At 45.9% G+C, this 12,500-nt stretch overlaps 1 protein-coding gene across 1 annotated transcript in view; it reads right to left on the reverse strand.

Annotated features, from left to right (window-relative positions):
• Nucleotides 1–12,500, reverse strand: part of LOC143102518 (protein kinase C beta type) — a 132,085-nt gene that overhangs the window by 31,186 nt on the left and 88,399 nt on the right. Inside the window, exons 10-12 of the mRNA XM_076266146.1 lie at nt 9,126–9,299; nt 6,013–6,104; nt 2,955–3,017 (exon numbers count right to left, since the gene is read on the reverse strand). Of these exons, the coding sequence (XP_076122261.1) occupies nt 2,955–3,017; nt 6,013–6,104; nt 9,126–9,299 (329 nt within the window). The remainder of the gene's footprint in view (nt 1–2,954; nt 3,018–6,012; nt 6,105–9,125; nt 9,300–12,500) is intronic.

Here is a 12,500-nt window from a genome sequence, read left to right on the forward strand (position 1 = left end):
GCGCGCAGACCGGCAGGGAGGCCAGCAGATCTGCTGTGAGCAGACACTAGTTATTTCAGGTATTTCACGCTTCATCTTTTTGGGCTGGGCAGAGGCAAGACATCGGTCACTTAGATATGTTCCTGGCTTCCACCACTGTGCCCTTGAGCAAGGCACTTAACGCTGAGTTGCTCTGGGTAGAATGGCCCTTGACATACTGTATGCAGGGATTAAAGTGAAAAAAAATCGTTTGACTGAACTTTTTTCAGGCCATAAGTCATATGTTGTTCATATCTACGTATAGAGATAGCACCCCTTTTGCGGTCGCGACCTATTGGTTTTTAATGTACAAAAAGATGCAAACAGCAAAGTAAAGGGAGTATTCGCCTTATTCACACGGCGGCCATTGTTTAAACCAAAACGAGGCTACAGGGTACACTTACTATATAATTAATGCCACCTACAGGTGAATGCATAGAACATTACAATCCTATGGTTTGTGTACCCTGTAGCCTCGTTTTAGCCGCCAATGGCCGCCATGTGAATAAGGCAAATTGAGTGTTCTTGATTGAGATTGAGTTTTCCTGATGAACAAAAATATATTTTAGTACCATCCCTGACCATTGCTGATTAGCCATTGCTGTTCTTTTCTACTGCAGCAATATTGTAGAAAGGCTTTAACACACTCTTATTTAATTACTTCAGGCCAAAAGTGTTTAAAGGGGAGATTTTTTTCTTGTTAATATGCAATTCAACACCAAGTAAAATCTATAAAATCAAGTTTGCAAGACTTCCCATTTCCTCATCAAAGTAACAAATCAGAACATTCTAGATATTGTTCATATTTCCATTTGTTGCCTCATCCGCATTTAATGAAAACATGGTAATTTTGAGTTTTACAGACAACTCAGTTTTCCAATGAGCAGTCTCTCAGTCTGTGTGTGCTCATGCAGGAGGTCTGCGCATTTGATAACGACAATCTGGAGACGGTGCTTTTGTCTTCAGCAACAGATTGTATAAGGTTGACAAGAGGTTGCGATATGGTGAGGGACAGGTCGTGTTGCGCTATGAAAGAACATGCGTAGCCTACTTTCTAAACGTAAAAACGGTCAGCCATAGATAAACGTAGCCTACCTCTGTCGTGGTGGCTAGTTACACCAGGTAGGGAAGATGCCGTCGCAAATTGTGAAAAACATTGTTGTACATGTCATAACAGACGGGATAATAAATTGCATAGGCTACGGTTTATATTGCGTCGCTTTACACATAATGTTAGTTGCATTGATTAAAAACTGTAACAATAATAGTAGCCTACATCGGGTGGCATAGCAGGCTATCTGTTCAAGTCATAGGTGACACCCAAAATGAATGACCTCCCCTGACAAGAGTTCGCGATAGTAAGAAATTGTCTACATTGATGCACGGAAAGAACACAGCCTACGCTTCGTCTCCGAATTCGCACATAGAGCTCACAATATCATATCCAAAAAAGGATTGGCCAACCTCTTCAGCTGTCTCTAATGTGTCACTATAATCCAACTTTTAGACCGTTATAGTCCTCCATACGTGTTCTTTTTTTTTTTTTAAGCAAACGCCCGAGACAAGTGTGTAGACAACATAAACAAAGTGAAACTCATGGCTGACGTAGGTAGGCTATCTTCTTGAGCGGTCACTGATCGAGACACAGAAAGTTCTCAAGAACACTATTAGGTCTTTAAACATTTACCATCACACACATTAATTCATCGGACCTAATATTTGTACTTGCCTTAAAAAAGGAAAAGCAAAGGTGATAGGAGGGGGGGGGGGGACTATTTTTTTTCTCATCGGATCTGCATCGATCTCAAATATGACATTTCTAAAATCAAATTGACGGAAATCCGTCCTACGACGGAGAACTTTAATCCTTGTGTATGTAAGTTGTTTTGGATAAAAGCGTCTGCTGATATGAATAAATGTAAATGCAAAACGCAAACACACAATACAAAACTTTTTGTGAGGTGGGGAGGCTATGGTGACCCTTCTTCTCAAGGTGTTTTTCGCGATGGCCAGAAATGTCTTCCGCATGAAGGAGACAGCCAGAGAGAGAAAGCTACACATCCATTTGGGGCCGGAAGAGAGGGTGGAAGAAAAGTGAGGAGGAGGAGGGAGGAGAGGAAGAGAGGAAAGGTAAGAAAGGGAGAGGAAACTGAGACCAGAGGGAGAGAGAAAATGGGAGAAGACAAGAGAGGAGAGGAAAAGAGAGGAAAGGAGAGGAGAGGAGAGAAGGGGATAGGAGGGGAGAGAAGAGGAGAGGGGAGGGGAGGAGAGGAGAGAAGGGGATAGGAGGGGAGAAAAGAGGTGAGGAGAGGGGAGGGGAGGGGAGGATGGGAGAGGAGAGGAGAGGAGGGGAGAGGAAAGGAGAGGAGAGAAGAGGAGAGGGGAGAGGAGAAGAGAGGGTAGGTAAGCAGAGGAGAGGAGAGTAGTTGACAGGCCCAGCTGTGCAGTCAGTGTCAGTGGACGAGGGAAGGTGAGAGACAGACAGAGCCAAACAGCTGCCTCCTTGATGCAGCATCACTGTCAGCTGCTGTCTACCTGATGGCCCTTCTGGTGTTAGCAGTGGGATGTCTGACTGTGTGTGAATTAGAAAGAGAGAGATAACTAAAAGTAAGCATGTGTCTCCACTTGAATCTGTGATGTGAACATAAACACAGGTCTGTGGGAGCAAACAAGAGTGAAAGTGAGAAAGAGAGAGTGTGTGTTGTGTGTGTGTGTGTGTGTGTGTGTGTATGCCAATGCGATCTCTGCGTGAGAGAATGTGTCTACCCATCAGGGGCAGTGCCACGGCTGGGTGGGTATGTCACAGCGCAGTGCATCACTCTCCCCAAGCCCGTCGCTCCAGTCCCACAACCCCCTGTCCCCGTGACACACAGCCTCTTAGAGGTGGGGGCTTTTTCATTCAGGCAGACAGTTGGGCAGCCCAGTGGTCCTCTTACCTGTAAATGATGCCCTTCAAGTGCAGGAAGAAGAGGCCGATGGCAATCTCAGCGGCATAGAAGCTGTAAAAGAGACACACACACGCACACGCACACGCACACGCACACGCACACGCACACGCACACGCACACGCACACGCACACGCACACGCACACGCACACGCACACACACACACACACACACACACACACACACACACACACACACACACACACACACACACACACACACACACACACACACACACACACACACACACACAGCATTGTGAGGACATGAGTGCTCACAATAGTGGACTTCTCCAAGGCTGGATGTAACTACACAAAGTTGTGCTGATCATCAGGGAACATCTCAATATCTTAATAGGACCGATAATGAGGAATGGCAATGCTGTCAACATCAGATTTAGTGACGGATTTAGTGAATGACTGAATGACATCTCTTATCAAATCATCCCTTTTCCTATGAGACTCAATATCGATCCTTATTATCCAGTTCAACGACGGCACACGTTATTATACGGGCATGCTGATTCAGTTCTTGACTGACTGTGGAGTGAGATGGAAAAAAATGAGACTAGGTTGCTTTCATCACTACGGCTATGTTGTTGGTGTAAATGACGCTGTTCAATATTTGAGGGCGCAGCTGTCTGGGATGTAACAGCGATCCTTTGGAGGAGGGGAGGGTTCCCACAAAAACTACAGTAAGACGGTGGCACGACCGGAATTCCCCTCATCAGAGGTGAGGTTGGAATGGTACAGTCATCCGGACCATCTTTTATTAAAACTGCCATGCAAAGGAATCTTTTATTCATCACTTTGCTTGTTTCCCTTGTCCCACATAGGCTTGTGCAAGCTTGAGGAATATCTGCGAGTTATCGCTCGGCAACTGCTGCCGAGAGACAAATAAATAATAAAGAAAAGGGGGAAAAAAAGGCAGGCAGCCTAAGCTAAATATCAAGAGATGACTTTTCCGTTCCAGCTCCCGCTTCAGATTCTCCCAGCCCTAACTCCTGGCTATCAGCACAGAGAGAGGAGAGAGAGAACAGAGGAGAGACGGAGAGGGGGAGGGAGAAAAAGAGAAACAGAGAGAGAGAGTGGGAGAGAGAAACACAGAGATGGAGGGAAGGAGGGAGTGAGGGAGGAAGAGAATATGTGTGTCAACTGAAAAGGAAGAAAACCTCATTATTAAGCAAGCTATTCTCTGTGACAACAAATATAGGCAATCTTATTATAATCACAATATACCATGACAAAAGCCTTCTCCCTGCAGTGCTGGCTGCATTTGAACTCCCATAAATACCCGTGTGTATGCGAGCGTGTGTGCGGATGCGAGTGTGTGTGTGTGTGTGTTTGTGTGTGTGTGTGTGTGTGTGTATGTGTGTGTGCGCGGATGAGCCTGAGCGTGTGGGAAGCATACACTACTCCTCTCGTCCTCCCCCTCCTCCTGTCTAAAGCCGTACGCCAAGGAGTTTGGTCCAAAAGGTTTGATGCGAAAAACAGCTGTCAGTCAAGTGTCCATTCATTTGCTGGGTGTGTTGTTGGTGAATGGGAGGCTTTACCTCCCTGCTTTGCCTCACCCCCCCGACCTGAACCCCCCCCAACGCCAGAACCACCTCACCCTGATGACACCTCATTGGTTTGACAAAGGGCAAAATGACAAGTCAAGGGGCGAGCCCGTCTACAAATGAGCTGCATCGAGATGAGAGGACGCGGAGGAGGAGAGGATGGAGAGATGGAGAAGAGAGGAGAAAATGAAGAGGGAAAAGCCAACGACAACAACAACAGCAGCAACAACAACAACAATAACAAGAGCAGCATTCATCTCTCGGGGAAGGAAAGCAAAGGTCACGGCCGTCACTGGCATGGACATACCTGCTCTGATAAGATCAACAGGAAACACCAGACCTCTCCTTCCTGCTGGGATCTTTCTGCCTTCCAAATGGGCACAGGCTAACTGCTATATCACTGATCCCATTTAACACACAAACTCTCTCTCTCTCTCTCTCTCTCTCATCCTGACACTGTGGCATCCACTGGTCTGGCAGCTCTCTCTCCGAGGGGCGTGTGAAAGAGACATAGCTCTCCCAGGGCCTTTGTGTTCCACGCGGTAGCTAGTTGCGGTGCTTTTAATTGAAAACAAACAGTGCCACACTAGCTGGGGAGAGTGAGAGTGACAGTAGGGGGAGATCAGGCAAATGGTGTTTTCTCTTTCTCACACACACACACACACACACACACGCACACACACACACACACGTCTCCTTCCTCGTCTATGGAAACGGAAAGCAATTTTCGTCTGTGGCCTGAGTCTCAAAGCTGAAGGAAGAGCAGGGGAAGGCCACACCTGAAGCTTGTGTGTGTGTGTGTGTGTGTGTGTGTGTGTGTGTGTGTGTGTGTGTGTGTGTGTGTGTGTGTGTGTGTGTGTGTGTGTGTGTGTGTGTGTGTGTGTGTGTGTGTGTGTGTGTGTGTGTGTGCATACACTGGATCCAATGCTGAGCTTACATTGAGCGCTCACGTCAGCTCATATGCGCTTGACTGCACTTAGTCCTGTGGATGTCTTACTGCTAACTGAGGGAGGGGGGGGTAAAGGGACACAGATGAAGGAAGGGAGAGAGGGAGGGAGAGAGGAAGAAAGAGAGGGGGGGAGGGAGAAGAGAGGAGAGGAGAGGAGGGAGAAAAGGAAGCAGTTTGCTCAAAACTGCAGTGACCTTACTGTGACAGCCCATCCAGGACTGCAGAAAACAAAAAAAACATTCCTTGTACATTCTCCATCCCTTCTCCTCCGAGGACCTCTTTTCATCACTGTCTATAAATTATAGCTGTTTTAGTTAGTTAGATAGAGGGGCCATTAAAATGACCTTTCAGTCATTACAATAGAGCTCTCTCAGTCGGTCTGGTAGAGCTTCACTGTCATTAAAGTAAACCTTTAGGATAGTCATTTGATTAGTTTGTTTTTATTTTTGTAAATGAATTTACGTGGACGGGAACACACTTACAAAAACCTTGTTGTTTTCAACATGTTTCTGAATAAATGTGAAAGCGTGACTTGACTTACACAGCGTGGGGCTCCTTGAACTTGCCGACCTGCTGGATTTGATACATCAGATCTCCTCCGTTGATGTACTCCATGACGAAGTAGAGGCGGTCCTGCGTGGCATGAGAACAGGGTGAACAGGAGGAACTGGACGCCAGGGAAGCACGCAGCACATGCACATGGAACGCGATTCTCTATAGCCAGAGTTACAGCCCGTCAGAGTTCTGGTTCTGGAGTCGCTGAGCCTGCTGGCAGTTTTCATTACTGGCTCAGTCAAACATCCCCAGGCTGCCCTCTCTTGAACTCAACGGTGCACTATATCAAAAGCCTTTTCTCATTACAGAACTACACTTTTTTGCTGTGTGTGTGTGTGTGTGTGTGTGTGTGTGTGGTGCTCATTGGTGGTGTGCCCATTGTCTTGTCTCATAAAGCTGAACACACACACACACACTGGTATATATGACTAGACTGTTTGCTGAAGGCTTATCCACGCTGGCGAGGTTGGCCCAGGTAATATTATGGCCTTTAGCGATAATTCCTAATGTAAATTAAGCGTTCAGATTCAGCACTAATGAACTATGTACTTAGAGTCAGACAGATAATGTACAGCTATTAGGCACAGGCATGCTCCTCTTCTCTTATCCACTTTCATCAAACGGCACGGCACACACACACACACACACATAGACTGACACAAAAATATACAAGAACATTCTGAGATTCTGCAGTACAGATACCCGTGAATTTGAATTAAAAAAGGAGCACACAACCACCCTTTCTCACACAAGATACACTCAAACCGATTAGAACAACATCTCAGTATGCATTATTGGCATACAAACACAAATCCTGCATTTAAGTCTATTTCACCTGAGTCCAACAACCTACCCGAAATATATAATCAAGTAAGAGCAATAACACGCATACTTAAACATGATCGGTTCCCTGCCTTTGACTTGTTTAATTGGACTCATTCAACACTGAAGGCTGAGGTGACTTCAGGCCTACTGGCTGTGGAGTGAGTGTGTATGTGTGTGTGTGTGTGTGTGTGTGTGTGTGTGTGTGTGTGTGTGTGTGTGTGTGTGTGTGATTGATGGTCTGGTATAGAATGCTGGACCAGCGAATTAAAGTCAGCGAGGATTAAGCTCCTTCAAGAGTGTGTGTGAGTGCGTGAGAGAGAAAAGCCGCTCTGCTTTGCTTAAGTGGAGGTCCCATCACTGTCAGATGTGTGTGTAAGAGTGTGTGTACTGTAGGTGTGTGTGTGTACACATCTATATTTGTGTTTCCATATGTGCATGCATTGGATAAAGCAGAGGACATCTAAAACTCTACATACCGAGGCACGCACACTTACACACACACACACAAACACACACACACGCTCAGAGTGACACGTCTGCCTATCACTCCACTACTGACTGCGCCAATATTAACAGGAATGTGACTTGACTTCAGCATGGGTCCTTGGCTGCGAAGCTTTTGCCTGCATCCATAATAACATGCTGGCTGGCGGCGCAGTGTGTATGATGGTGTGTGAATGAGCGGCCAGCTCTATGTGTGGCACTTAGCGGCGGGGAGCCAGCCTGAGCCAGGTAGTGAGGAGAGCGAAACAGAGACGGAGACGGACACTCTCTGTGTGGACAGGAGCCCACCCCCCCCCCCTCCCTCCCCCGCCCCCATGTTGAACGCAGTCCTTGGAAACATCATGAAGAGATGATGACGAAGACCACCACAACGGCGATGAAAGGAGGATGACGTCACAATCCGAGCCTTCCACTGTCCTCCCCAACCCCCTCCTTTTTTTTTTTAGCTCCCTCTAAATCTCTGGCTTCCTCAATCACACACACACTCTCTCTAGTACACACTTACTTACTTTCTCTCTCTCTTTAATGCACACAATCTCTCCCTCCCTCTCTCTCTCTCTCTGTAGTCATCATGTGTGCGTTCTCTCGGCTCTGACAGACACACGCACTCTCTCTCTCTCTCTCTCTCTCTCTCTCTCTCTCTCTCTCTCTCTCTCTCTCTCTCTCTCTCTCTCTCTCTCTCTCTCTCCCTCCCTCTCTCCCTCTCTCTCTCTCTCTCTCTCTCCCTCTCTCTCTCTGTAATCGTCATCCAGTCTCTGCGGCTCCCTCTCTTCTATATCTCCCTTCTGAGCCTTATCAGTCTCTCACACATCCTCTCTCACTCTTTCCCTCGCAGGCTTTCTTTTCTTTCCTCACACCTCTAACCCTTCCCTACCTCATCCTCTCTCACTCTCTTTCTCTCAAATATAACCCCCACCACACACACACACACACTGTACCCCTTACACACATATACACACTCCCTTTTCTCACATACCCCTCCCCCCCACCCACCACATACACACACACACTCCCTCTCTGTCACACACATACACACACTAAACACTCCTCTTTCTCCCGCTCGCCCTTCTTTCCTTCCCTTTCCCCTCTTTTCTTCTCTTCCCCCTCTCTCTCTCTTCCCTTTCTCTCTCTCTTCATTGTGACAGCGGCTCCTGCAGTGCTCAGTGGGGCACTTGGAGACTGGGCAGCCGCCTGTCAGTTCTCAAACTGCACACACTGCAGCGGCCAAAGCCTTGCACACACACACACGCACAGAAGGACACACACACATACATATACACATACACACAGACACACATGCATGCACACACACATACACACACACACACACACACGCACCCTACCACGTACCACCTGGATTTTGCATAGTGACCACATCGGCACATGGAGCTGCGCAGTGGAGGATGAACAGGAGAATGTGAAGGAGCATGCCAACACTTATTATATATGTCTATAAACCGTATGTGTATGCATGTGTGCGTGTGCATGTGCGTGCGTGTGAGTATATATATGCTCACACATGTCTAATGGAAAAGAAGAGAAGCGAATAGGAGAGGTGAAGAGGAGAGAGGAGAGAAGAGGAGAGGAGAAGAGGAGAGGAAAAGAGGAGAAAAGGAGAGGAGAAGAAAAGAAAGCAGAATAGAACAGAAGAAGGGATGAGAAGAGAGGAGAAGAAGAGGGAAGAGATGAGGAGAAGAAAAGAGAGGAGATGAGGAGGAGAAGAAAAGAGATGGAGAGAAGAAGAGAAGGGAGGTGAGGAGGAGTCCCTACCATAGTCTGGAAGCAGGAGTGGAGTGCGGTGAGGAAGGGGGGCTTCCCTGCCAGAGCCAGTACCCTCTTCTCCACCATGGTGCACTCCACATCATCGTCCTGGATCACCACGTCTTTCTTCAGGATCTTAATGGCGTACAGCTCCTCTGTGCCCTTACGCTCCGCCAGCATCACCTGACCACACACACACACACACACACACACACACACACACACACAAATACGTGGTTTAAAATCATTCATTCATATGAACCATCCCTCAGCCACACCTATAATGTACATTCACTATTATTCACTATTCACCAATTCATAAAGAGAAGGTAAAGACATGAACATATACCAAAATCAGCTAGCAGTCATTACCTAATCATTACTAGCGGTCAATATTTTATAATATTTAATTATTAACATTACTTTGTAGAAATCTGTTTTTCACTTTGACTTTAAAGAGCTTTTTTTATTTTTTTTATATAAATCCTTGTCAAAACATCCAAACTATATTGACCATGATTCCATTTAAATTAATAAAAGGGGGTGGATACTTTTTATAGGCACTGTATGAGAGCAGAAAGAACAAAAACTGAAGTCAATATCTGCAGTGACGGTGTTTGACTGTTTGACTCCTAGTTCCTACTTACTTAGGCTGCAGTATTCTGTTAATTTCTGTTAATTAAATCATTTGGTTTATTAATGTATGTGCAATCAACACGAAACAAAAATGGTTTATTTGCTCGTAGATACTTTATTTATGATTTGTCAGCATTGTTGAGTAGTTTGTTCTCTTCAGAGTGGAAAGAGAAGGAAGCCAGTGAAGGTGCTGAAGTTTTTAGCATCATCATAGAGCCTCATGCCTACAGGGAGTCGCATGTTAACTACATCTCCCACTGCCAGCTGCAGAGTCACACCACTGGTCAGATAGTTGGCTTGTCCATCATCATCATAAGCCCCTAAATAGAAGAGCTGCTCCCCATTCATATAAATCTTGATGTGCATGGTGTGTGAGATAAGGAAATCCATGACAGTGAATCTGAAGTAGTAGACTCCCTTGACTGGAGCTGTGATGAAGCCTGTCGTGCTGCTGTAGACTTCTCCAACATTGGTGATGATTCTAGTGAAGACCAAGTTCATGTCAATGTTCCCAGCCTCTAAGTATCCAGAGTCAGTCAGTCAGTCAGTGCTGAGAATGCCACCTTGGATTGCTCTGTGATCTTTCTCCAGATTCACTACTTCAGTCTCAATGGCTGCTAGTCTGGTCTTCACTGCTGTCAGTTCTGCCTCCTGTGCTGCAGTTTCAATCTTCAGGTCCTCCATCTCATTCTCATTGGCAGACAGTCTGGTCTCTTGTGTTGCAGTTTCCATCTTCAGTTTGACCATCTCTGTCTCTTGTGCTGAACTGGCCTTGATAAGATTCATCACTTCAGTCTTCATAGTGGTCAGGTCTGTGTGTTGTGCTGCTGTGTCTTTCTTCACATGCTCCATGTCAGCCTCAGAGGCTGCCAATCTCTCAGTAACTGACCTCAAATCAGTTGTCTGTGCTGCAGTTTCCTTCCTCAGATTCACCACTTCAGTTTCACTGGCAGCCAGTCTGGTCTTCACAGTTGCCACTGCTGTCTGTTGTGCTGCATTCTCAATCTTCAAATTCTCCACCTCTTTCTGGGTGACCGTCAGCAGCACTCTCAGCTCCACCACCATGTCTCTGAGTTCCCTGAGCTCAGTAGAGACATCCAGTTGGGTAGTGACTGCAGCAGCAGCAGCCCCAGTGCTCTGGCTCTCTGTCTGAACTTCAGGCTGGGTACTCCGAGTCTGAGCTCCACATATGGAGAACAGCAGCACCAGCAGTGTTCAGTGATGACAAACCTCATCCTTATTACAACTCTCCGACTGTCTAACACAGTAGTGGTGATAGTAGTAGTAGTAGCAGCAGCAGCAGCAGTAGCAGTAGTAGTAGTAGTAGCAGTAGTAGCAGCAATAGTAGTAGTAGCAGCAGTAGCAGAAGTAGTAGTAGTAGTAGTAGCAGTAGCAGTAGTAGTAGCAGTAGCAGTAGTAGCAGTAGTAGTAGCAGTAGTAGCAGAAGTAGTAGTAGTAGTAGCAGCTTGGTGAGTGTCCCTCCTGAAATACTACCATTTATAGGCATCAGTTGCTCGTTATGTCACTTTTGGGGTTAAATAAAGTCCAGGGACACTGATCAGATTTAGAAATTGTAGATATTCTCTTCCAGCACATATCTGTGTATTCTGTTATCATCGTTGTGGGAAACAGCACAGGTGTGTGTGTGTGTGTGTGTGTGTGTGTGTGTGTGTGTGTGTGTGTGTGTGTGCGTGTGCGTGTGTGTGTGTGTGTGTGCGTTCACTATCTTTCTACATAGTTTACTGTTGATAAACAATAAGCAACATTAATATGCTGAAGTGAAGACCAGAGAGTTGAACAGCTGTTTCCAGAAAGCAGTCACGTTATTTTATTTACCCTCATTCAGAGGAGGGAGGGAGAGAGAGAGAGATATTGAAAGAGAGAGCACACGAAAACTAGTGCCCTTCACTAAATGTTCTGTTAACTTATCGACATACAGTAATGCAATTAAAAATGAATGGCATATAACACTTTGTTTTTCATTCATGGTTCGGGTTGACCATATGCCATGCCAAAAATATTCTACCAGACAACTGGAAATATAATACTTTGATAAACAAATGTTTTTCTTTAGGCCCGATCCCATAAATATATGTCCCAGGTCAAACTGTCCTGACCCCAAGAACGGAGGAGTAAAGAGAGGATAGTTTTTGGCTTACTGGACCTTGCAAAATGTTAATGGGTGACCCCTGTTTTAGATTATAATTCACGCAAGAGCAACATATGAGCAAAAGCAGACCATGTCATCAAATCAGATATGTTCTCCTACCATGGCTAAAAAATCTATTTGCCACAGCAAAAGTTAAAAAACATCAAATTCAGGCAATCAGAAGAAAATGTCAGGGGTTGTCAGGACTCATTTTGGGTATATTATTATTATATTAATATTATTATTTTAGTAATATCGTATTAATTGTATTGATTTTTGTTGCATTGATATGCACTGCTGCCCAGATGATATGCATTGCGCTGCGGGCGGCTGGGTCCGGGAGCGGCTCAGGAAGAAGTTGAGAGGGTTGAGGGCACAGTAGGACACAGGCCCTTCCTTGGGGCTCAGATACAATCTGATAGCTAATGAATAATCATGCAAGCTGTTGTGTAATGTCATTGCGAAATCACATGCAGCAGCCACACTCGAGAGTGCAGTGACACAGTGTCAGAGAGGGAGACCACAAACGCTAACAAGAAGAACATGGAACAACATGGCATTTCTGGACAGGGCTAGTTGTGAGAGAAAACCCATCTCAA

Source organism: Alosa pseudoharengus, unplaced genomic scaffold (assembly GCF_046254945.1).
Source record: "Alosa pseudoharengus isolate Yale_2024_CS ecotype anadromous, Long Island Sound unplaced genomic scaffold, YU_APseudo_1.1 YU_APseudo_1.1_scf_4, whole genome shotgun sequence".
NCBI classification, from domain to species: Eukaryota; Metazoa; Chordata; class Actinopteri; order Clupeiformes; family Clupeidae; genus Alosa; species Alosa pseudoharengus.